Raw genomic sequence first — 26,607 nt, 5'->3', positions numbered from 1 at the left:
CGTAAATTTTACAATCGGAACAACTCGGCCTTTCTGGTTGCACGAAGAAATAGCTATTGTACTGCGTAGCGAGAATGGCCGAGTAGTTACGATTGGTAAATTTTACTACGGCCGCCATTGCACATTTTTGTGTAAACTACGGATCGGAACCGGACCAGATATGACAAAAATCCGCATTTTCACGATAATGACAACAGATGGACAGTAGACAGAAAAATTAAACCAAAAGAGAAAACTACGCATTAACAGACTATTTGTTAGATAACTTTGTTAAAAATACATATGATTTTGAAGTAAAGATAAGAAACAACTGGGACTAATTCATTGAGTGGCATGAAACAATGAATTTCATAAACATGATAAAAAAAAGTTTTTAAATTGATTTTTTTTTGCTTCTTTTGCTACTTTATCTTTACTTGATATAATATAAAAAGTAGTTAATTTTGTGTACTAGATAATTTAGTTTTGTATAAATACAGGTTGCACTGTAATGAACCATTCATGAGGGAGGGTAGGAGGGGTCCTGATCCCGAAATCCCGGGCTTAAAAACACGACATCCCGAAATCCCGGGCTTAAAAAACACGAAATCCCGAGGTCCCGAAATTCGAAGAAAAAATTCCCGGATCCCGAAAGGGTCAATCCCGAAATCCCGAGCTTAAAAACACCCGATCCCGGAGTCCCGATAAAGGTCCTATCCCCCCTCATTCATTCATTTGACTTATTGTTGGGTAACTGAAACCACATATTTATTTTTATTTGGCACAAGAGGAAAAAAATAATTCTGTAACTATAAATGAATAAAGAAGACATAAACTGAAACAACTGTTTTTGTGGTTATAGTTTAATTGTATTCTCAGTTATGAATTGAACAATATAAACTAAAACATATAAAGGAAATAAAGCATCAACGCGACGCGACAAACGACATTAAAAAAAATACAGTTATTTTTTTTTACGCAAAATGTGATGCTATCCAAAATTTCTGGGGAGAACACTGCAGGTTTAAACAAATTGGGTTAGAATTCAAACTTTTCTCTAAATTGTCAAGTAAAAATCTAAATAGTTATTGACTTAAGTTCATTGGTTTATTAAGACTTTTCAGTTTTAGCTACTTTTATGTTGCAATTCTGCACTTCAAAATTCCGAGACTAATTGTTGGCCAAAAATCATTTTGAAATTTCAGATTTTCAGGAAGTCCATGATTATTTTTTTTATAAAACTTGAACACACAAAATTATAATATAATATATAAAAACAAGCGCATTCTGTATCTTGTATTTTTTCCAAAATAATTCATCAATTTATTCAGATATATAGACTTGCTTATCAATAAATCTAATTTATTTTTAAATATTGAATCGTGAATATACTTGTACTAACACCATACTAGTTTAATACCATAACCACTGGAAAATGTTGATTTTATTCCAGACTATGACCAATGCCAGAGGGGATCCAGCTGCAGAAGTAGGTCCTATTTCATTATCTTATATTACATGGCGCCGCTCAACCACGTTATAATGTTTATAGATTCTCAATTAAATTCTTTCAAGTTCAAATTAGATTAATCAAAGAAGCAGTGTACATGTAGCTAAAAATCATGTGCTCGTTGTAGACAGTATCAAAATTTAAAGTATATGTAGCTAAAAATTGAATTATAGATGGAACCAAAATCTGACTTTCAAAATGGGTAAAGTTTTGTGTTTTGCTAGGACAGGGGGTTCTGCTTTTGAGAAGTATTCTATCTGAGGTCGTCTATAAATATAGTTCTAAATATACTTACACAAATGAAAGTAGGAGAGATAAGTTATTTATATAGGATAGAGTCTATCATAGAGATTAACAAGTGAAGATTATTTAGATATTGTACTCTGACCAAGTATTTAACAACAAGCAAATGTTCTGCAAAATTGCATTTATGGTTCTGTGTCAAAGGTCTGATAGAGAAGTCGGGAAACTTACTTACTTTTTAAAATGAATATTCTAAAAGATTAGCAGACTCAATTGAAAGATATGACATAAAAGCTTTTGAAATGAGTTTCTGTTAGGAAAAACTAGAGGATTTACTGAGATCTTTAAACATTGCATGGTTCAGCCTATTAAAAATAGTAATCATATCAAACAAGAGTTATTGCTCTTTGTAAGTTAATGGAGGTAAAAATACCAAAATGAAAATGATACAGAAGAAAAAAGCTCTGTTGTTATGATTGAACAGAGTTTTACAGATCTATATATTGTTGAATTACTGATTTTGCATTTAGAAGTTAGTAGCTCATGATCAGTGGTAGCTCATGGAGTACTTATGTCTTGGTATAAATATTTACATCAGTTGTGATAAAAACAGTAAGTATATTGTATCCATAAGCCCTATTTAAACAGTTTCTCAGAGAAAGGTGGCAGAACAGCTTACAAACCACTTAATACATCACAAATGTTACTTTCCATTTAAAGATTGACAGTTACCCATCAAAATGTGAAAATAAAGGTAAGTTTTCAATGAAATAGGGATCTCCTCTGACCTACCACTGAAATGTTATTGTATTATATAAAGTAATGTACAGCTCTTATTTGTTAGTTTGATTTGTTTGATTTCAAAATTGGTAGAACTTATCTGACAGTTTTAAATCTGTTGTAATGCATTGCCTTGAAAAATATCAGTTTGAAGAAATTTTGAAATGAAAAAGTGTTACGCTCTTGCAAAGAGATTTTATCAACAGAGAGTTGAGAAGAGGGATATCTACAAAAATTCAATTAAAAATAAAGCAGGCATCACCAGGTAAGACCATTTTCTTTACTTTTTGAATTTTTTAACATTTGACTGCAAACATTTTGAAAACTTGTCTTTAAGGTTGGCTGAAGAAGTCCAAAGCCAGACATCACAAGTATCAGGTCTGATGACAAGTCGTGGGTATGGACTTTTTGTTTTTATACATTATATAGTCCATTTCTGATTTGTACACTTAGAGTTTGCTGTTAATAAACAGGCAAACAATTATAACAGTTGTCAACATGATTTTTAGGGAATATACATGCATAACATTCTGATGAAAATATGCAAAATTCACACTTCTGACAAATTTGTTAAATTGACACATGGTTATGGCTTAAATTTTCTGCTTTTCTTCTATTTTGTATTAAGTCCATCTTAAATCTTTTTGGATTTTTTTCCTTAAGAAACAAAAACATTTCAAATTGACTTGGGAGCTGTACTGTCAATTAGCCTAAACCATTTGGACTTTTTATGGTCAAGTCTACAAAAAATGCAAGATCAGTAAAAAAAAGCTTAAAACATTGAATATTCCATTTGAGATTTGAGTAACTTTGTGTTTTTTTCAGCCTGGTGCAGATCCTTACTGCTTTGTTGAATTCTATGAACATAAAGATGCTGCAGCTGCTCTATCTGCCATGAATAAAAGAATGTGCATGGGAAGGGTAAGTCACAATGTGTAATATTGTCATTTATTGTTATAACATTGTCATGGGAAGGGTAAGTCACAATGTGTAATATTGTCATTTATTGTTATAACATTGTCATGGGAAGGGTAAGTCACAATGTGTAATAGTGTCATTTATTGTTATAACATTGTCATGGGAAGGGTAAGTTACAATGTGTATCATTATTATTACATCGTCATGAGATTGACTTGTTGTTTCACATTGCACGATTGAAAAAAAAAAAAAAACTCCACAAAACCCAAATACTGATGGCCATATTAAGAAATGGACACTAAGGTGCACAGTTTTGTTATTTTGATGTTCATATATAATCTTTCCAACTTTCAATGATTCTTGAATACACAGTAGTCTAAGTGATATCATAAGTCATTTCAAGAATAACAAGGGTCAATTGTATGTATATATTTATAAAGTCCATTGAGAAGGGGGTAGAAAACAGGCACCATTCTATTGAAAAAATAGTGAGCTATGGATTAAAAGTAGAAAGAACAGATTGCATAGAAAGGTAGGTTTTTGGGAGTCAGATTACAGAGGCAGGTAAGTGACTGTGTTATATATAACATAAAAGTATAAATATGAATAATAAAATTGTTGATGATTCTGACCAATTACTTTTTATGTCTATAAGAAATATAAAAAATACATTTAAATAGGAAAATTTGTGTAGGGTTGAATGTACGTGTTCACATCTTATTCATGAGAGGTTTTTCGTAAATGGTAACAATTTCATTAAAAGAACTGTTCTTGGAGTATTCGTTTTAATCATTTAAGGATGTTCGCTTGTCATGTTTTGGGATTTTTGTCAGATTTTCAGAATCCTCTGGTTTTATCCATTTGAATGCCATAAAAAATTTTGCCCATTGACCCCCATTTTTCTTTTTATAAATCTTTTATATGTATGATTATAAACCATCTGTAAAAGTCTTATAAAATCGTTGTTATTTTTTAATAGTTTTTGAGAGCTTTAACTTGTCAATGATAAAGCAATGAAAAATCAAAAGAGATAATTTTCCCGCCAAATTTTCAAAGGCTAATATCTCGAAAACAAGCACATTGACCTATATTTATGTTTTGCTTTTTTGGTTCCTTTATTAAACCCCTATCAATATATACTAGTGTTATGACAAGCTTGTTATTTTGAAAATGAGTAGCGAACTTCCTTAATATTGATTTATCTCAATAAATATTGTTTAAACTAAAACTAATGCTGAAATCACAAAATCCAGCATTTTAATTGGTTGAATTTTGAGTGTGGTAATCATACTTTAAACTTTTATGCCTGCAAAATCTCGCTTCATAGACGACTAGAAAGGTTAATCAAGATTGCTGACACCTGTAGCGAACTATATATATTATGCAAGGATAGTCGTTGACTTTGCCAAGCATGATATAGTAATATTGAAATGACACAAGTTATGCAATACTTATTGAGTCCACAAAATAAGAAATGTCATAGACAACCTGCAATGAATCATATATTTTAATAAAATATTAAATATTTCAACAGTTTCCATCTGACTAAAACGTTGATGATGGCCCACGGTTTCAAGGTTTGGAGGCCTAATGAGGAAGCAGGGAATTTATCAAAGTTAAATGCATCAACAGTAATAGAAGTCTTAGGGTTTTATCATTAACTATTAATGGGTAATGTGTGGATTTTAACGCCTCAAACATTAGAATCACACTATTTATATGGTATTATTGCATGTTGGAAATACATTCTCATCCTATTTTTACATATTAAGAGATTTTTGTTATCCATTTTCATAGCGAGCAATAATTTTATACCCTTTGTGGTTTATTTTTGGTTTAGGAGAAACATGGTACATGTATTGATACTTGATCGTACTGAATCAATTAAACTTCAATCTATCTGTAAATTATCAGACTGCTTTTTGCAAAATCAAATGTTGAATCTATGAACTCCAAAAAAACATTGTAAATAACCTTTTTCATGGCTTATACAGCCTTAATAGGACAGAATATTAAAAAAAATAGCAAAACTATACATAAATTCATGACTATTTGACTTGCATATATTTAAAATAAAATAGAACACAGCTAATATTTACATAGTAAGTGTATGATGTGTATTAATTCACAGGCAAAATATGAATATGGATGAGACAAACTTTTGTTATGCTAATTTAGCCTGTGTCGCAAAGGCTTGGTAAATATAAATGCTACTTGAAAGCCTTTTTTATACGACCGCAAAAATTGAAATTTGGTGCAGTTGTCGTTTTCGCACTCTAACTTTAGTAGAGGTTAATAGAAATCTATGAAATTTAAGCACAAGATTTATGACCATAAAGGGAAGGTTGGGATTGATTTTGGGAGTTTTGGTCCCATCAGTTTAGGAATTAGGGGCAAAAAAAAGGTCCCAAAATAAGCATTTTCTTGTTTTTTGCACAATAACTTTAGTATAAGTGAATAGAAATCTATGAAAATTTTAACATAAGGTTTATGACCACAAAAAGAGGGTTGGGATTGAATTTGGGAGTTTTGGTCCCAACAGTTTAGGAATTAGGGGCCAAAAGGGTCCAAAATTAAACTTAAATTATTGGGGTTCTTTGATATGCCAAATCTAACTGTGTATTTAGATTCCTAATTTTTGGTCCTGTTTTCAAATTGGTCTACATTAAGGTCCAAAGGGTCCAAAATTGAACTTAGTTTGATTTTAACAAAAATTGAATTCTTGGGGTTCTTTGATATGCCGAATCTAAACATGTACTTAGATTTTTGATTATGGGCCCAGTTTTCAAGTTGGTCAAAATCGGGGTTCAAAATTGAACTTTGATTACAACAAAAATTGAATATATTGAGTTCTTCAATATGCTGAATCTAACCATGTATTTAGATTTTTACTATTTTGGCCCGGTTATCAAATTGGTCCACATTGAGGTCTAAAGGGTCTAAAATTGAACATTATTTGATTTCATCAAAAATTGAATTCTTTGGGTTCTATGATATGCTGAATCTAACCATGTATTTAGATTTTGGATATTGGACCATAATAGGTAAATGTCCAAAAAAAACCATTTTAAGTTCATTAGACCACATTCATTCTGTGTCAGAAACCTATGTTGGGTCAACAATTTTATCGCAATCAAAATTCAGAGCTGTATCAAGCTTAAATGTTGTGTCCATACTTGCCCCAACTGTTCAGGGTTTGACCTCTGCAGTCATATAAAGATGTGCCCTGTGGAGCATCTGGTTTTAAGCTGAAAGAAGTTGAATTATATTGACAATCATACCGGTAGTTCTTTTTAGAAAAAGATGACTTTAAGTACATGGCCAAAAGTATTTGTCACTTGAGATTTTCCCTACGTATTTTCACACTCTGCATAATAACTTCATCATAAGCCTCAAAACCTGCCATCTTTATTCTTCCTATTTATATTTAATTTTTGTTCATTATCTCCATGAACTAATATGACTATCTTAACGAAATACAAGGAAATACAACTTTAAAGGTGCACAAAATATGTCCAATACAATTCCCTGTAGACATTTCAGCTGACAGCTTTGTTCATAAGTCATGTTTTATATGCCATCAAATGCTGGAAAGTTCAACAAGACTGTAGATTGTAGAATTAATAATTTAAGTACAATAAATTGCCCTGAGCTGTCTTAACTTTAGAAAAATAGATTAAACACATCAATCTTCCTTTTGAATGGAAAGAGAAAGCAAACAAAGACATCATTTTTATTGAGGCATATTGCAGCTAATGTACAATTACCTTTTCAATTAGTGCATACATCTTGAGTTGGGTAAAATAGCAACCTTGATACATGCTTCTTATAGTGGGGTTAAATATGCTCTTTTGGGTCCTTAAATGTTGAGCTAGATACCTAAATATGTACCAAAGAGGTTACATGTGATGAGCTATGTACTTAAAACATGTGTCCTACTGGGGATACTTGTGCTGGATTTCTAAACATAAGTCCAATGGGACAACTAACCAGTATTGATGTATATGCTTTAAGTTTATATTTTATTCTAAGGACTTGCATAATGAAATGAAAGATTTGTATGAGCATCTTTAACATGTATTTGTTACAAATATCTGAATATTATTTCCATTACAGTTTACATTGACAGTTGTGGTCTCTGTCCCAGCTCAGACCTGGTTCTTATGCATACAGATTATAATAAGCAAGCATGGAATTCATAAACATCCAGTACAATTTCTGTATTTAAACATATTTCTGCTTACAAGTTTTCCATGTATTGTCTGATATGGTTAAATTGAAAGTAGAAACATGTAATTCACAGTTATCCTAAAGGTTATGCAAAGTTACAGCATGTTCTGTGACAGACTAACATTTTTTTCATAACAAAATGAAATTCAGTATAAGGCCTGTATATAGGTTCTTTCTACAACGATTGTTTATTAGGGCGGAAGCTTGGGATGTTGGTAATCCCTCATAATTAAACAAGACCAATGACAAGTTTCTCCTGTGATTCAGGCAAAGAAACAGATGGGATTTTCATGTCTTTGTGTCAGAGACGGCCATTGTTTGATGCAGTAAAAAGCTTAGAGTTATATATTGATTAAGTTGGCATGTTGTATTAAAATTCCACTTTTTTCCATAGCTAACCTTTCATGCTATATTATATTCCTATCAACTCAGCAGGATTGTTAAATTAACTTTAATGGCCACACAGTTGTGTTGCTTGTATACTTATTTTTAATGTGAAATGAACTTTGTTGGTCTGCATTAGGTAAAAATTCCAACAGAAATCTATTTCACACATAACTCAGTCAGTCCTACATTGTTATACATATAAAGTGCATGTATACTGACTTTTGTTGATTTCACTAGAACTAAGGTTACACATTTTACTAGCATGAATATTAATGTTTGTTAAAGTATGAGCTTATTCTTTTTAAAAGATATTGCTGACAGATAATTTACTCTTTATTGGTCTTACTTTTGTTGGAAAAGTTTTATGGCATATAATTTGGGTGGGTGTATAGATCCAGTTTCTATTTTAGGATTTTTATATTTCTAGAAGAAAATGCTTCTTTATAATGTTCATTTTAAAATAAATTTCATCTATTGGAATTTTGAAAACAAGGATGTTCATTTTTGACAATCAAATTTTCCATTTATAAATGCTAAGCTGCAATAAGGAGAAAAAACCGTGATGACAGTCCACAAATGGTCCACTAATGTTACAGCACTGTTCCAGGGAAGAAAAAAGGTGGGAAGGTTCTAAAGGGGATGCTTAGCAAACATTTTTACCCTACCACTTCTTGTGCCTGTCCCAAGCCCTTGGTTGCTGTACTCAAAAATGTTGTAAGCATTATACAGACTTAGTTTTTTATTTCTCTCTGAATTGCTCCTGCAAACTAAGTTTTATGGGAGTATATAGTAATTGCCAAGCCCATCTGTCTGTGTATGTGTCCATGTGCCTTGTAAACGCAACTCCTCATAAATTGTTCGATGGATAGAGATGAAACTTTACACAGTTGCAGAACACTTCCTAAGGATGTAAAGCTTAAAAGGAATATAATCCTGGTCCCACATGTAAAAGGGGAGATTATCAATCTATTTCCTCAGTATTTCAATTTGTGAAAATAGTCTCTCTTAAGTAAAACTCCTTCTTTTGTCATTTGTGGCAGGCTTCAAGTTGGAATTAAAAACATCATAGTTTATATATATATGATTTACCTTTGAAGACCTCTACAGACTTAATATTGATCTATATAGATGGTGAACGAGTGGGACTTTTAATGTGAATACTACATAGCTATTGTCTGAATAGTTGGATATTTATTGACTCGATTCCTAACTGTAAATTATGGCACGACTTGAAAAGAGATATCAAAAAGTAGACTATAGGGAATTAAGGAAACATTGAGAATAAGAGTTGGATTTTAGAAAATGTCTTTTGTTTTCATGTTAAGCAGTAATTCTTGAAGACACGGTTTGAATGACAATTTATTGTAAGGCTATTCATGAACAACTAATTCTGTAATGACTGAAACGATAATCCTCAAACACATCTGTTTGAAGGCTGAATATGACATTTCTCATTACGTATTCCTTGTTTGCTTTGAAAAGAGCAGAAATCTGCAAGATACAAGAATAATTAGGAGTAATTTTTTTGTGTATTTATATAAGAGATTTTCCTATTAGCATTCTTTTCTTTGAACATGTGACTTAAGTGCCAATAAGTGGTATAAAAATGTCAATGAGTACTTTTGTATAATTAGGAATCATTTGAAATGGTTAAGATATTTTACAAAGCTTTTTTGACGACTTGAAAGATCCAGTTGGCATGGCAGTTAGTCAATGTACTCTTTGTCAACTATGTGGAAAGATAGCTGGCCAGTGAGCAAAACAATGGGGACAGAGTGCCATTTTTCATCTTTCTGGCAAGAGAGCTTGAGAGTGTACTGCTAATAATTCAGGAGGTGAAGCAGCTAAACCATGGCGTGTCAATATAGTCTTGCTGATCCAAGGTACATAGACACTGGTCAACGAACTATTGGTGATCTATTGGTGAAAACATGCTTGTCAATTAGGTCTTGCTGATTCAAGGTACAAAGACAATAGACAATGAACTATTAGTGATCCATTGGTGAAATCTGGCTGGTCAATTAAGTCTTGCTGATCCAAGGTACAAAGACACTGGTCAACGAACTATTGTTATCCATGGGTGAAAACTGGCTGGTTAATTAATTCTTGCTGATCCAAGGTACAAAGACACTGGTCAACGAACTATTGTTATCCATGGGTGAAAACTGGCTGGTTAATTAATTCTTGCTGATCCAAGGTACAAAGACACTGGTCAACGAACTATTGTTATCCATGGGTGAAAACTGGCTGGTTAATTAATTCTTGCTGATCCAAGGTACAAAGACACTGGTCAACGAACTATTGTTATCCATGGGTGAAAACTGGCTGGTTAATTAATTCTTGCTGATCAAGGTACAAAGACACTGGTCAACGAACTATTGTTATCCATGGGTGAAAACTGGCTGGTTAATTAATTCTTGCTGATCCAAGGTACAAAGACACTGGTCAACGAACTATTGTTATCCATGGGTGAAAACTGGCTGGTTAATTAATTCTTGCTGATCAAGGTACAAAGACATTGGTTGATGAACTATTGGTTATCCAAGTGGGAACATTTGCTTGTCAATATAGACTTGCTGGTCCAAGGTACAAAGAAACTGGTCCACTGGGCAATGTACTCTTGGCAGTCTAATTAGTGGAAAAGTGATCCATAGAGCAAAGTAGCTGGCCAGTGTACTTTTGGTTTTCAAGGAAGCAAAGTCCATTTTCTTTTGTTGATCCAGTTGGCAAAGGGTTTTTACTAGATCAAACAATTTGGACAAGACTTTTTACTAGACATTCAAATAGATTTTTCCTTCAATAAAGAATTTGCTATACAGGGAACTTGGTTAAACAGTATTTTTGGCTTATAATGCTGGACATGTAATTGACAAATATTTAGAAAAGCTGTCAAAAAGTCAAGTTTAAAAAAAATGTTTCATGTGATATAAAAAAGAAGATGTGGTATGATTGACAATGAGACAACTTTCATCAAAAGACCAAAATGACACAGAAATTAACAACTATAGGTCACTGTACGGCCTGTTTCGAGAATATTTTTTCACTATTTTTTTCAAATAATGATTAGGCTGAATAAATGAAAATATAAATAATTAATTACTGTATTTGCAGCCGTAATGAATCGGCATATATTTTTTCAAGGGGAAAATTTCAGGTAATGATAAAAAGATTATGAATTGATTTTTGCATCCTAAACAAAAAACGCATAATATTTATCAACTGATTGTTGTCAACAAAATTCATTACAAATTATTGAGGCATTAATTCTTGTTGTAATGGGAATTACATTTAACTGATGAAACAGGATCATTATTTGGTGTTCTGCTTCTATTGCTTTTCTATTCTCTTTGAAATTGGTGTTTTGTGGAATAGGATTGATGGTTTTAATCTGTGATCTCACATGATTAGGATTGAGAAAAACAAGTAATGCAAATAAAAGGAAAAAAAAGAAAGAAAATGCTACAGATGAAATGTTTTGAAATTTTATATGGACAGTGATTTTCCAGATAATTTTCATTACCATTCAATTGTTACAAGAAGCACATCTGTGAAAAAATGGTTCAGAAAAGGGAAAAACTTATGTTCTAGAACATTCTGATGCCCTTGATTTATTAAGACCCCCTGCTTTCAGAAGTGGATTTTTTTTTTATTGTTCCCTATATATTATTATAGAGTCCCTTGCATTTATCCACCCACATTCACTAAGTTTTACTTGCATGATATTCTTTTGCACTTGTACATATTAGTACATATTATTTCATTTCTTGATCTGAATTATTTTGAGGTTTTCTATGGCATGACCTGGACTGTTGTCATATCAGCTCAGTACAATACGCTGAGTAATACCACCATTGATTCTCCCCTATTAATCTTTGTTAAATTGGCTAGGATTTGGTGGATAACACCTTGCATGTTTCTTTGTTTCTTTCCTCATACATTGGTCATGTTTCTGTTCAAGTTTCAGCCGAGTGTTTAGCTTTGGTAGATATTACACCTTACAGAAAGCAATGTTTTTCCTCATACATTGGTCATGTTTCTGTTCTAGTTTCAGCCAAGTAATAAACTTTCGTGATATTACACCTTACAGAAAGCAATATTTTCCCTCATACATTGGTCATGTTTCTGTTCTAGTTTCAGCCAAGTAATAAACTTTGGTGATATTACACCTTACAGAAAGCAATGTTTCTTTCCTCATACATTGGTCATGTTTCTGTTCTTGTTTCAGCCGAGTGGTAAACTTTGGTGATATTACACCTAACAGAAAGCAATGTTTTTCCTCATACATTGGTCATGTTTCTGTTCTAGTTTCAGCCGAGTGGTAAGCTTTGGTGATATTTCACCTTACAGAAAGCAATGTTTCTTTAATCATAGATTGGTCATGTTTCTGTTCTAGTTTTAGCCAAGTAATAAACTTTGGTGATATTACACCTTACAGAAAGCAATGTTTCTTTCCTCATACATTGGTCATGTTTCTGTTCTAGTTTCAGCCAAGTGGTAAGCTTTGGTGATATTTCACCTTACAGAAAGCAATGTTTTTCCTCATACATTGGTCATGTTTCTGTTCTAGTTTCAGCCAAGTAATAAACTTTCATGATATTACACCTTACAGAAAGCAATGTTTTTCCTCATACATTGGTCATGTTTCTGTTCTAGTTTTAGCCAAGTAATAAACTTTGGTGATATTACACCTTACAGAAAGCAATGTTTCTTTCCTCATACATTGGTCATGTTTCTGTTCTAGTTTCAGCCAAGTGGTAAGCTTTGGTGATATTTCACCTTACAGAAAGCAATGTTTTTTCTCATACATTGGTCATGTTTCTGTTCTAGTTTCAGCCGAGTGGTAAGCTTTTGATATTACACCTTACAGAAAGCAATGTTTCTTTCCTCATACATTGGTCATGTTTTTGTTCTAGTTTCAGCCGAGTGGTAAGCTTTGGTGATATTTCACCTTACAAAAAGCAATGTTTTTCCTCATACATTGGTCATGTTTCTGTTCTAGTTTCAGCCGAGTGGTAAGCTTTAGTGATATTACACCTTACAGAAAGCAATGTTTTTCCTCATACATTGGTCATGTTTCTGTTCTAGTTTCAGCCCAGTGTTTAGCTTTGGTGATATTACACCTTACAGAAAGCAATGTTTCTTTCCTCATACATTGGTCATGTTTCTGTTCTAGTTTCAGCCGAGTGGTAAGCTTTTGTGATATTTCACCTTACAGAAAGCAATGTTTCTTTCCTCATACATTGGTTATGTTTCTGTTCAAGTGTTAGCTGAGTAATATGCTTTAGTGGTATTACACCGAACAGAAATATATTGTTCTAGTTTCAGCCGTGGTAAGCTGAGATAAAACGACATAAGGATAATTAAATAACAATAATGATTCAGTCTGTCAGTGACAAAATCACAGCAGATAACTTTCATCCATTATATCTCTATTGTTTCAGGCAACATTAAAATTGTTTTTATAATGACATTACATTTCTCGCTGAAAATTTAAATGTGGGTTAATTGCCAACATTGTAGATTTATGTTTGTGTAGTTTCAGGATTTATATCCTTATTTTACCATATAGAACAAGGACTAACAATTATGATATTGAAAAGAGATTAAACTTATTACACTTAAGAGATATTATTATGTCATTTTCTATAGGTTTTCTTTCGTTTAAGTTTGGTTATTCTGTTTGATAAACATAGGTTTATTCATGCAGTTTAAACATAATTAGCGTTTAAACAAAGGGAAGTAATCAGGATTTGGTTGTTGCATGTCTAAGAAAGTGTTTACAAGTAAACTTGGAAGGTTTGACATTATTAATCCGGTGACAGAGATATTATTTTGCTAATGGATGAATGCCTCGGTAATCACTGCCACTTATGTGTAATTATATAAATTAACTCGTTCAGATATTGTGATTTACTATATTTACCGAGCTCGACTGACAGAAGATGACAATAGAATCAATGAAAACATATTGTAGTGGAGGATATTGTTTTAATTTTCAAAACATCCAAAACATGCAAGGGTCTTTTGAACATAGATAGGAATGTTCAACTTTAATGTGTCTCATCTCAGTTGTCATGAGAGCTAATTGTCTTTAAGGTCATTGCATGTTTAAATTGAAATTATGAAAATAATTAGGGTTTCTAAATGTATTGTAATGTTTGATTCTAGTTCTGTCATGTTTCATGTTATATTTATTTTAAAAAGTTCTTTTCCATAATGGTTGACTAACAAACCAATGAGTCAGCATGAATTTCTGACTGACAAAACAAAATATAGTAAGTTTGTGTTTCTTTGTTTTGGTTTATTATTTGGCAAGCAGAAACAAGCCTATTTAAAAGATTAGAGAGTCTGCTTACAAAAAATGATAATACTAGTTATAATAACACTAATTAGTACAAATCTATGATAAAGTCTCTAAAAAATGACAATCACATATATACCTTATCTATTAACCAACATAACTACCATGGCTTAAAATTAGATGATGAAATTACCTTCTGTTACTTTAGGGGTACCTGTTCTTTTGGTTGACGGTTTTGACAAGTGTTAGGGTTATAGTATAAATTAGGACTACCCTATTCAAACTTAGAGATGCTTATAAGATGCATCTTGGTCTCTAAGGAGCCTAAAACACACAGATTTCTCCCACATATGTATCATATAAGTACCACTTAGGTTGACACGGTTTTCGGATGTGACCACTTCATTTCATCATTCAGGACATTAATAGGTTTTCAGGAAGAAGTTAAGATGCTGCTCCTCAGTGACATGTTTTTCCAATATTTCTTGATATTTTGTTCCGTGTATATTTCATTTTGCACCTCATTTATGAATCTGTTTTAAATCAAATAAATAACAGCGCATTTATGTTTTTCTTTTGTATTTATTTTGTACATTTTGTGTTAGATTCTAATTTGGATAGTTTATGTGATTGCATGTTTTAAAATTTAGATATAATTGCATCAACAGCTTGTTTGCCAATGGTCTATTGACTATAAAATTACGAATGGTTTAAAGTTTTGATTTTGATCAGTGTATGGGTATCACTTAGGCCAACATTAAAAATATCTTTGTTTCCCCTCCCCGACTGAGGTTATTAGGGTATGGGTAGGTAGGTAGGCAAATTATTTTATTTTATTTCTTGATATAATTTTTATACGCCCGTCGTCTTTTAGACGGGACGTATTATGGTATACCGTTGTCCGTCCGTCTGTCCGTCCGTCGTCCACACTTCGGACAATAACTCAAAAACACTTTCACCAATTTCCATGAAACTTAAGTGAATTGTTTATATCTATTGACGTAAGCTCCCTTTCCTTTTTTTTTAATTTCAGATTTTAAGTTTTGGATTTATGGGGCTTTATTCATAAAAAAGGGGGGATTTTCCACACTTCGGACAATAACTCAAAAAGGCTTTCACCAATGTCCATGAAACTTTGGTGAATTGTTTATATCTATTGATGTAAGCTCCCGTTCAATTTTTATAAATTTCGGATTTTAAGTTTTGGATTGATGGGGCTTTATTCATAAAAAAAGGGGGATTTTCAAAACTTCGGACAATAACTCAAAAAGACTTTCACCAATGTCAATGAAACTTTGGTGAATTGTTTATATCTATTGATTTAAGCTCCCTTTCAATTTTTATAAATTTCAGATTTTAAGTTTTGGATTTATGGGGCTTTATTCATAAAAAAAGGGGGATTTTCAACACTTCAGACAATAACTCAAAAAGGCTTTCACCAATGTCCATGAAACTTTAGTGAATTGTTTATATCTATTGATGTAAGCTCCCTTTCAATTTTTATTAATTTCAGATTTTACATTTCCGTGTTATGAATTTTTATACTTAAAAAAGGGGGGATTTTCCAATTTTGGGACAATAACTAACACTTTCACAAAATTTTATGCAACTTTGATAAATTGTTTATATCTATTGACATAAGCTCCCTTTCCATTTTTATAAATTTTAGATTTTACGTTTTCTTAAGTAATGAATTTTTATACTTAAAAAAGGGGGATTTTATGAAACTTTGGTGAATATATTAATGTAACATCCCTTTTGATTTGTATATATATTTCTAGTTGATCATATAAATTTATTTAAAGCATAAAAGACAAGTTAAAAGAGCAACGGGCGTATCATGCGCTAAAGCGCAGCCCTTTATTCTATATTGAATTCAACAGGTAAGATAAGTCAAGAAAAGTGGGGTATTCCCTGTATTCAGTATACACCCCAGTTTTCTGGTGTTAAAAACAGTGTAAAGGAACCTTCTTTTTCCTATTCATTTTATGGTATGAAATCTACAAAAGCACACATTCTTCATGTGATAACAATGTTTAATGAAAGCAAGTGTTTAAAATCAAGCTTATTTCAAGTCTTATTTCATGCATATCTCACAACAAAACAATTCCTGTGTTCACCAATTTATACCTTGATCATCAATTATGAGATGACAAAAAGATATGTTAATGACTTGGAAATCAAAATTTAATGAATAAAAATATTCAATAGAAGTGAACATAATTCAGTTATGTTCAGTTACACCTGGATCATGCAGCTTGGTCAATTAATTCCTAAACAAAAGATTTGTATGTTTTATCCAGTTCTAGAAAAAACAAAGCTTCACGTTTATGTTTTGTTGTTCCTAGAATACTTTAAGTACTGATGCAGTTATAACTCAAAACGTGCCCTTTTGTAAATTTCATGCCATAAATTGAAAAATAAAAACACATTTAAACTGGTTTTGTTTACACCAGAAATCAGGAATTTCACGTATCCAACATTTTCTGACTTGTGCCCAACCTGTTCAAAGACAAAGTAGATTGATTTCAAAGCACGATTCAGACCATTTTTACTCAAAGATTTTATCCTTTAACAGTAACAGAGGTAAAAGACAATCAAGGTGCACTCAGTGGGTTGAAAGATGCTTCAGATTTTTAATTTTCAAATATCAAATCGTGTGGCAAGGCATTATGGTTTGTTTTCTTTGACTCCCAATCATATAGATGCTTCCATGCAAAAATGCCTTGATTTAAAACGCTCGTTGAATACAGCATCAGAAAGGTATGACAAAAAACCAACATAGCAAAAAAAAAATTTTGGACAAGAATGGCCAATAAAAATTTTTGAGTCACGGCGATTTTACCTGGTTGGTGGTGGGAGGGGAAACAAACAATATTTTTTTTGGGCCTTATGGTAAGTCTAAGATATTTGTTATGGAGTTGTATAAGCATTTGTATTTCTCATTTCCACATCAGCATTTTTAGTCATGGTCCATTGGGTTTAAAACTTTTGAATGGTTAACATGTTAAAAGTATTGTCATCATTTGCATTATTGAATTGAAATTGCAAACATATGTGTCAACTTCATTTATGTTTATGCCCAACCTATGGTAGTAGAGGGGCATTATGTTTTCTGGTCTGTGCGTCCGTTCGTCTGTCTGTAGGTCCGTTCGTTCATCTGTTCGTCCTTTCATCTCGCTTCAGGTTAAAGTTTTTGGTCAAGGTAGTTTTTATACACCCGTCAAAATTTTGACAAGACTTATTATGGTATACAAATGTCCGGTGTCCGTCCGTCTGTCTGTCCGGCGTAAACATGTTGCACCGTAACTTGAGAATGACTTATCCAAATTTCATGAAACTTAATATAGTTGTTTCTTATGATGGTAAAATGATCTGTATTCTTTTTGGTGAAAATATGATTTAAACTTTTTGAGTTACGGCACTTTGTAACTAAAACAGGGGTGTGCTTTTTTCACATGTCGCACCGTATCTCAAAAACGATTTTTGATTATGGCTTGAAACTTTATACACTTTTTAGTAATATTAACCTTAATATCTGTATACTTTTTGGTGATAATTCAAAATTTCATTTTTGAGTTATTGAGTATTTTGTAAAAAAGGGGGAGGGATTTTTTACATGTCGCGCCGTATCTTAAAAATAATTTATGATTATTGCTTAAAACTTTACACACCTCTTTGTTATATTGATCTAAAGATCTGTATACTTTTTGGTTTTGATTCAAAATTTTATTTTAGTGATATTTAGTTTTTTGTAAAAAAAAACATGGTGGGGGTTTCACATGTCCCGCCATATCTCAAAAACTATTTATGATTATTGCCTAAACTTTACACATGTCTTTGTTATATTAATCTAAAGATCTGTATATTTTTTGGTGATGATTCAAAATTTCATTTTTGAGTTATTGAGTATTTTGTAAAAAAGCGGGAGGGTATTTTTTTTTACATGTTGTGCCGTATCTCAAAAACTATTTATGATTATTGCTTAAAACTTTACACAATTCTTTATTATATTAATCTAAAGATCTGTATACTTTTCGGTGATGACTCAAAATTTTATTTTTGAGTTATTGAGTATTTTGTTATATAGGGGAGGGTTTTGATTCAAAATTTTATTTTAGTGATTTTAGTGATTTTAGTTTTTGTAAAAAAAAAACATGGTGGGGTTTCACATGTCCCGCCATGTCTCAAAAACAATATATGGTTATTGCTTTAACTTTCTCAGAAACTATAAATGATTATTGCATAAAACTTCCACACAAGACGTCGGGCGTATCATGCTCTCATGGCGCAGCTGTTTATTGATGAAGTTGAAGTCCAATCAACTTGAAACTTAGTACACATGTTCACTTTGATATGATCTCTCTAATTTTAATGCCAAATCATCAGGTATGGGAAGATAAAAGTATTGTTATTTTTGTCTAAATTAAGTCTTTTAGAGACATTGTTAAAATAGGATTTATATATATAATTTTTTTGTTCAAAATATTTTGAGAACCTTAAGTTAAAATTCAAGACCTTGCATCTTTTGAGTTTTACGTTGTATAATCATGGTTACAAAATACATGTCAGTTTAACGATCGTTATTAGATAGAGAGGCTGATAATTCTCGGTTATTTGACAGGCCAGTGGTAAGCATTGTATCAGTTAAGATTTATTAGGCTTAAATTGCTTTAATAATTTATTTCAAATTTGTTTTCTCTTTTATTTATTGTCGCAGGAGCAGGCCTCATACAGAACGAAAAGCTAATATAATTTCAATTAAAAGCAGTAGCATCTAGTACCCTGACTGAGTTAATGATTATTAAATTTTCCATGCTACAAACACCAGGTTTACATAGTTGATCTGAGAGTCTTCCAATTAACACAGTAGTGTGTGAGGATATGGTCATTTGACTTACAGTCGAGTGCCTGCTTACAGATGAGACAAAGTCATTTATTCTCAGCTTCAGCTGGTAAAAAGGAAACTAATTTCATTTTTTATTCTTCAGGGTATTTCTGATAATGGATGAGTCTGGGATTAGTTAGTTAAGAAGAAAATTACCTGCCCACAATTGTCTCTGACTATTCTATATAATTTGATATTAACGTTATAAATGTATTTATTTGATCTTTGATGATAGAGAGGCTGTCATTATTCAGTCATAGATACTGTGTCATATATGAATATCTTACAGAATTATGATGTATCGGGATGTTTGTCTGTCACCAATACGACTTACGATGCCACTTTACTTGTTTACAATTTATGCAATTTTTCCCCGTTTTTAAAATCTGTTTCTCGCCTGAAGATTTGATTGGACAATCTAAAGTAGTTTTCTATGCTTTGATATATTATCTGTCTGTAGTGTTTACATTTAAGTTGTTCATTGTATAATTTTGCCACTTTGTCAAGTTTTGTTTTGCCATTTATTGACTATAACTGTGATGGTGTTTTTGATATATTACTAGTTTACAGCTCACAACTTTTAAAACAAAAAGACTTCTTTTCCACATTTTTTGTCATGATAGATAAGCTGATTATTCCAAAGTACTCTTAAAGTAAAATAAGTCAAATTTATTAGGGCTAGATATTTTTGGCAATTTTTGGCAATAGCAGTGAATGCTGAAATATTTCAAAAAACAGTCATATTTTCTTTGCTTGAATTTTGTTGCTGTAAAAATGCACATGATCTGACAGTAATTTAAGGATTTGGCCAACATAAATATTTGCTCTCTTGTATCTTGGTCATGTTAGTACAAATAGTCTAAATCATTACAATCGATACAGCGATTGTGGAATATATATTCTATATCCACATTTTGCATGTTTATTAACTGATCAGATCCCTAGTGACAGAGTTACTGAGTCATTGTAGAGTAACAATAAAGTACCCCTATAGTCAGCTCAATAACATCTAAGCATTAAATATTAAAGTCACATTACTGTGTTGCTGTCATAATTAGATTATAACATATTGAAGGGAAGTTTGTAAGTATGCCTGTAGCGGAATTATTTATACTGTAATTGAATATCGTAATGGATTTTTTCACCAGTATACTCTTTTCCAATTGCAATTTAGGGTAGCTAGAGACTTGTTGTTGAGAGTCGTATAGCAGAACGGAATTTTTTAATGCCTCATCTAATTTCAGAAATGATCTGATGTAATTTATATGAAGTTTGGAGAATATTTAATTTCCCTGGTTACTTTTCTGTAATCTAGTCTTTTTATTTTATTCTTTACTTGTACTTGGCTATTTTTCCGCTTTGTTCAGTGCACTTGATGTCTTTATATATAGTCTAAATGTTATGTTTTTGATTCGTATTATACTTCAGTTTGAATAACAGAATTCTGGTTGCTATGAGACAGCTTCTCAAAAACACACAAAAACCAAGAAAAAACTGGAAAACATCAAGATTCAGAAGGTCAGTCAAACACAGTCTTCAATTGTTAATAAAGGCCACTGTGGCCACTGTGGTCTAATAAGCCTGTAAACACTGAGGTTGTGTCAGTTAATCCAGCAAGTGGTACAGATGCATTTGACTCCAATATTAATTTCACTTAGATATATAGTTTTCCTAACGATACAGGATACAGAAGGTTGCTGGTTTTGTCTGGGACTCTGGTTTCCTCCTTATATAAAAAATGACCTGCACAAAAAAGAGGAATTAAGTGCTGAAAGTTGTGTTAAACACCAATTAGTCCATCAAATGGTATGTCAAGCTCAAGAAAAGTTTTAAATAAATTTTGCAAAAATGTAGATTTCTGAAGAACAGAATACATTAATTTTTTGCTTCAAACCCAGACATATTTAGTAGAGAGGCAATGGCTATATAAAGCAAACCAAAAAATATACTTATTTAACGGCAGCTTGGCAACATTAATTTGGAGATGAAATTTCTTGTTGTAAACATATGCCAGTCCGATTTCAATTTATTCTAGGATAGATAGACTAACATTATTTTAATTTAGAAGAAAAATGATCCTTACAGATAACCTGCAGGCTTGAACAGAAGTTTTCCATTATATTCTGTGGGAGTCTTGTCATTCACTTTAATAAATTTATTTTTCTGTGGCGAATATTATGGATAAAATTTGTGTAAAATAATTCAAATTAATGACCACTATAATGACACGAAGTTGGAAAATATATTAAATTTGATATTTAACAACCATTGATAGGAGAAAAAAATCTTGATTAAAAATCTTCTACTGTGTATGAAGTTTTCCATACATGCATAGGTCAGAAACTTAAAACAAAAAAGGTTTTGAGAGCAAGACGGTAGGTTATAGATAAAATTCACGTTTCACTAAAAAGCCTTCAACACTAAGCAAAATCTATACCTTTTAATGAGCTATAATGAAGGCAAAGATAAAAGATTGTTTATATTGATCTTAATGTAACAACTTTTAAGGACATTTTGCATTATTAGAAAATTTGGATTTCCTTCAGCTTCTTCTGTAGATTGTTAATTAGATAGTTATAAAATTTCAAGCCAATCTGAGGTCTATTTCATAGCAGAATTTATAGTTAAACTGGTATCATTTTTTGTGACCTAATGATTCAATGTACTTTACTGAAGTATCTTTGCTTGTACTTTTCTCAATGGAGTGTAAATTTCATTTGATTATATAACTGAGAATGGGAAATAAAATAATTTGACAAGAGTTTATTATGTGAAAGCATCTTCAGTAATGCAGTGATGGAAATATTGAACTGTCAACAATTTTTTACATATTGCACCATTGGGAAATATCATTGATTGAAACTTTGAAAAAAATTCCACATTTTGAAAGCATATTGCAGATCATAAGAGTGAAAATATTGAAATGTAACTTGGGTATTATTTGTTTGTTTGATTAATCATCGGAGATGATATTTTAACGTTAGTTGCTGCTATAAATTTCTATTTATTCCATTGTATCACGAAATTTTACACATATAGCAATACGGTAATTGACTAGAATATATATGTTTTTGATGGAGCATATCAAAAGTTGATATAAAATATGAAATTTTTCAAACATTTACGAGACAAGCATGATACAATACAGTGTGGTGTTGTTGGAATTATGCCATTTGGTTTCGACAGTTACTGTCACTATCTTTATACCAGCACTGCCCGATTATTTGGTTTTATTTCTCATTGTATAGTAAAGAGTGAAAATATACTCATAAATTTCAATTTAAGAAACAACTTGTGATTCTTTGATTTGTTTTAAGTGTAAAATGATGGAAGTTTTTTGTTAGATTTATCAAGGGATTAAGATGGTTGTCGTTTAATGAGCATTTGGATTTTGGTTTCCAAAATTTATGATATGTTACATGCAATAGTTAAATCAGAAGTGAAAAACTTTATTTGATGGTATTGAATAAATGTTAAAAACTCCCATCATAGTTTTTGGCATGCTCTCTTCAACTTGAACTTTATCTCTGTAATGTCAGTTCTACAGAAAGTGTTAGTCTGAATAATTTGACCTAGTTAACTCTTCAGTAGGATTGTAGGATTGGACAGATACAAATGTTTTTTAGCTGAAGCATTTCAAATATAGTGTCAGTCCAAACTTCCCATTTTTTTCCAAATACTCATATTGTCACATTATATTATGCCAGCCAGTTTTGCCATATACATTCATAGTCATGTATTAAAGTGCATTATTCCCTTAAAATACTACCAATAGTCTTATCAAATTGTGTCTTCCATAACAAAAATATATTGTGCCAGCATAGTAATCTTTTACCTTAATATGCTGAGCCTTTTTATAGTCAACTTTGAATGAATAAGGGACGACATCAAAAGTTCAATGTAGGATAAAAAACCAGTGTAGGATAAAAAACTTAATTCACATAGTTTTTTCACCGACCCCCACACCCCTCTCTTAACTTTATTTGGGAAAAATTGATTGACCAATAGAGATATATGTAAAATCGATTTTGGATTAACAAAACTTGCAGCAATGTTGACCCCCCACCCCCAAACTATTTGATTTAAGTTTTTTATCCTACATCGATCTTTTGATGTCGTCCCTAAGATAGAAGTTGAGAAAAATGTTGCTGATAATGAGAGATTTGCTAGATTTGACATCACAGCTTAGGAATTTCAAATTATTTGATAAATTAATATGTGATTTTAATTGTGACATAACATGACTACATATCTCAGATATTGAAGCTTTTTAAGGTTTTTTTATGGAATTAAAAAAAAAATAGTATGATGGAAATTTTTAATTTTTCGTCAAGGGCAGTTTTGAAGTAATGGAAGTGAACCAGACTATTAACTTTCATAAAAATGCATTTTAACCTCATTTTATTAAATTTACCGATTTTTGGTAGAACAAATTAAGTCCCTGGAGTCAATCGTGATGATACATAGACAAAACTGAGGTATAAATAGATTTCAAAGTCTACAGAAAAGTTTCCTGGGAATAAGTTATTGCATGATTTTAACAACATATTTTATCTTCGTATTTATTTTAAATAAAACAAATTGTAAATCACTTTTTAAAATGTATAGGTCTGAGAGTCGTAAAGGCAATGAATTCTTATTTGAGAATTTAAATATCTACATTTGAATGTTGAGTGAGTGACACCTAGTGTTTATAGAAAGCTTTTAGAGTCAACAAGATGCTTTTAACAAAGGAGAACAAAAGCCACCAGGACTTGTAATCTCACCATTTCAAATTCATCATCACCATTATAACACTTAACAATAGCTAAAAAGAATTCTTATACTTGTATGGACAAGTTTATTTTGCAAATGGACTGCATTTCCTTGCTTTATTATACTTCTTCCCACGGAATTGCAAAAGTTGACATTCTTTTTCAGATTGAATAACTTTTAACGGTTCAGTGGAGTTATATTTATAATTTATACAACAACCTTGAAGACGAATTGATAAATTAATCATAAAAAATCCTAATAGAAAATTACAAAAGGAACATAAAGCAAAATTGATTCTTAACATTTTTATTAACTTAGTTTTATTCTAAAAGATATTTTTATTTGGAAAATAAAAAAAAAAGATACATATGCAACTTATATTAATGACATATGGAGTAGATGTTTAAATCATTGGTAAAATGCAGAGTTGAAGTGTATCAAGGAGAAAACTAATGTTTAGCAGTACTTTTATTTTCTAAGTACAAGATTTGAGCTCACCTGGACCAAAGGACCAAGTGAGCTTCATCCATCACTTGGCCTCTTATCATCATCCATTAACTAGTCCAGTAAAGACAAGTTAAAGTATACATTTTGGGGAAAAAGTATTTTGCTTTCTCAATAAAAACAAATTGATAAGGTATATAGATAAAGAAGAAAGAATTAAAGATAAATTTTTGCATTTAAAAACCATACAAAGTAGGAACAAAATTGCCATGTATTTTCTTTACTGCTTTATATTTTGAAAATCAAATTAACATTCAATTATTTCTTGTCCACAGTTGAGATTTAGAGCGCATTTGTTTCTAACCTAAACGATGTAAACGATTACGCGTGTAGTCGTTCAATCCATTTGTTTCTTACAGTTTTTGGTCAACGTTGACATCGTTCACATAAACAATGTACGCGCAAAATAGTCGCGTAGTCATTGATCGTTTATCGTTGAGACGTGTAAACGATAAATATGTTTCTGCATCTGTCGTTTAAATAATTACGAGCACGTGTTGTTTTCATAAAGTCCTGGTTATTTATTTCCAGCACTTTTACCTGTTTGTTTACAGTGCGTGAGTGTAATCTATTTCTGTCTGACTACTCGGGGTCGATAAAGTTTATTAAACGATGTATTTGTTTCTAGCAGCTTAACGTTTACTAAACGATAGTCATCGATGACAAAATTTCGGGTTAGAAACAAATGCACTCTTAGATTTTCTTTAGACATCCCCTTGAATTTTGACTGAAGATTGGAAATGTAATTGCATGGAAAGAGCTTATGGATTGTTATGTTAGTATATAGTAGAACCATCTGCTTCTGTGTCATACATATCTTTCTGCTGTCCTTGGGAAATGTTTCTAAGCCACATTATTGTACTTTTAATATGTAGCCAACATGTCTCTCCCTAAGGATATGTAGAAAATTAATTTTGAGTGATTCAAGTAACACTCATGTAATTTGTACTTTATAATTGACCAGCCATTGATCATATATTATAGATGGCTGTGTGACCGATTGATTTTCTCCAGGTTTTGACATGTTATGATACTTCCTAATTTTTGTCAATATTTTTTCATTACAACTTTCCCCCAAGGGTAGAAAAAAACACTAGCAGATTTTTTTACTGAATATTATTCATATTTTTAATTTTTATTAAAACTGATAATTACTAGATTTGTGACCTTTTATTCTGAAAATGAAAAACTTTGAAGCTTAAAAAAACATCATTATTATCACAGTATCAGTTGTTAATGATAGATTAGGCTCTGAGTTGATATATATTATGTGTCTATAAGTTTTTATACAAGGATGTCATTTCAAATTAGAATAGATATTCTAGCATCATGTTCTTTAAACCATTGATACATTTATTATACAACTCGAATATAATGATGATGTTGAAAGGATGAAAGAATTATAGATGATTTAGACTTGTTTTTTAAGATGTCATTCTCAAACATATCGCATCCTGTAGATCAGCATACAGTCTTGAAAAAAATGTATTTTGAATCCTTCTTTTTCTTTACAGAAAGCCTTAAAGGGTTTTTGGCCATGGTACCTTTATTAAACTTGCTCATTTTGAAAACAGAACATATTTAGCAGCCTGATACTGTTACATTAGTTTGGTATAGACCTGTTAATCCATTCTTATACAACACAGATCAAAACATCTTTAGGACTAACTTATATTATATCGTGTCCACTCAATAAAACTTACATTAAATTCTGTAACATAAAAACTGAGTGTCTGCCCAAATATGATAGTCAAATTAGTTGAAAGCCATTATACAGTAAAAAAAAAAATAATTTAAAAGGAGTATTACATTTTGTAAGAATTTTATATTATTTGTGAAGATCTATAATAATGACAAATGATTTCTACCTCTAATTTACCTACACCTGTTGCTTTATACAGGTATTGATTAGTAGATATACATATGTTACAATCTCCTTAATATGCAAAACCATTAAAACCTTGTTCATATTCACTCTATATACTTTATATAGCTTTGTTTAATCTTCTCTTTCATCTAAACTTGTCATTAAAAATATAGTCAAATATAATTTGGTAAAATAAATGAAGCAAAAAACTCCATTAAAAAATCCTGAATTATAAAGCATTGGAT

At 31.4% G+C, this 26,607-nt stretch overlaps 1 protein-coding gene across 10 annotated transcripts in view; it reads left to right on the top strand.

The window, feature by feature from the left end:
* LOC143073589 (nucleolysin TIAR-like) overlaps nucleotides 1–26,607 on the top strand; it is a 95,094-nt gene that overhangs the window by 10,114 nt on the left and 58,373 nt on the right. For 7 of the 10 annotated variants that reach the window (XR_012977536.1, XR_012977535.1, XM_076249234.1 and 4 more), the window contains 2 exons: nucleotides 1,433–1,468; nucleotides 3,338–3,433. Coding sequence is in view for 8 of the 10 variants with exons in the window: in XM_076249234.1 (XP_076105349.1) it covers nucleotides 1,433–1,468; nucleotides 3,338–3,433 (132 nt within the window). In the remaining 2 variants the exon portion in view is untranslated. Of the gene's footprint in view, nucleotides 1–1,432; nucleotides 1,469–2,862; nucleotides 2,910–3,337; nucleotides 3,434–26,607 lie in introns of those variants that run through there. The other 3 variants (XM_076249235.1, XM_076249237.1, XM_076249243.1) reach the window with 2 other exon arrangements.

The sequence above is a fragment of the Mytilus galloprovincialis genome, chromosome 4 (genome assembly GCF_965363235.1).
Source record: "Mytilus galloprovincialis chromosome 4, xbMytGall1.hap1.1, whole genome shotgun sequence".
Taxonomy (NCBI): Eukaryota; Metazoa; Mollusca; class Bivalvia; order Mytilida; family Mytilidae; genus Mytilus; species Mytilus galloprovincialis.
This window is presented reverse-complemented; position numbering and strand designations above follow the sequence as displayed.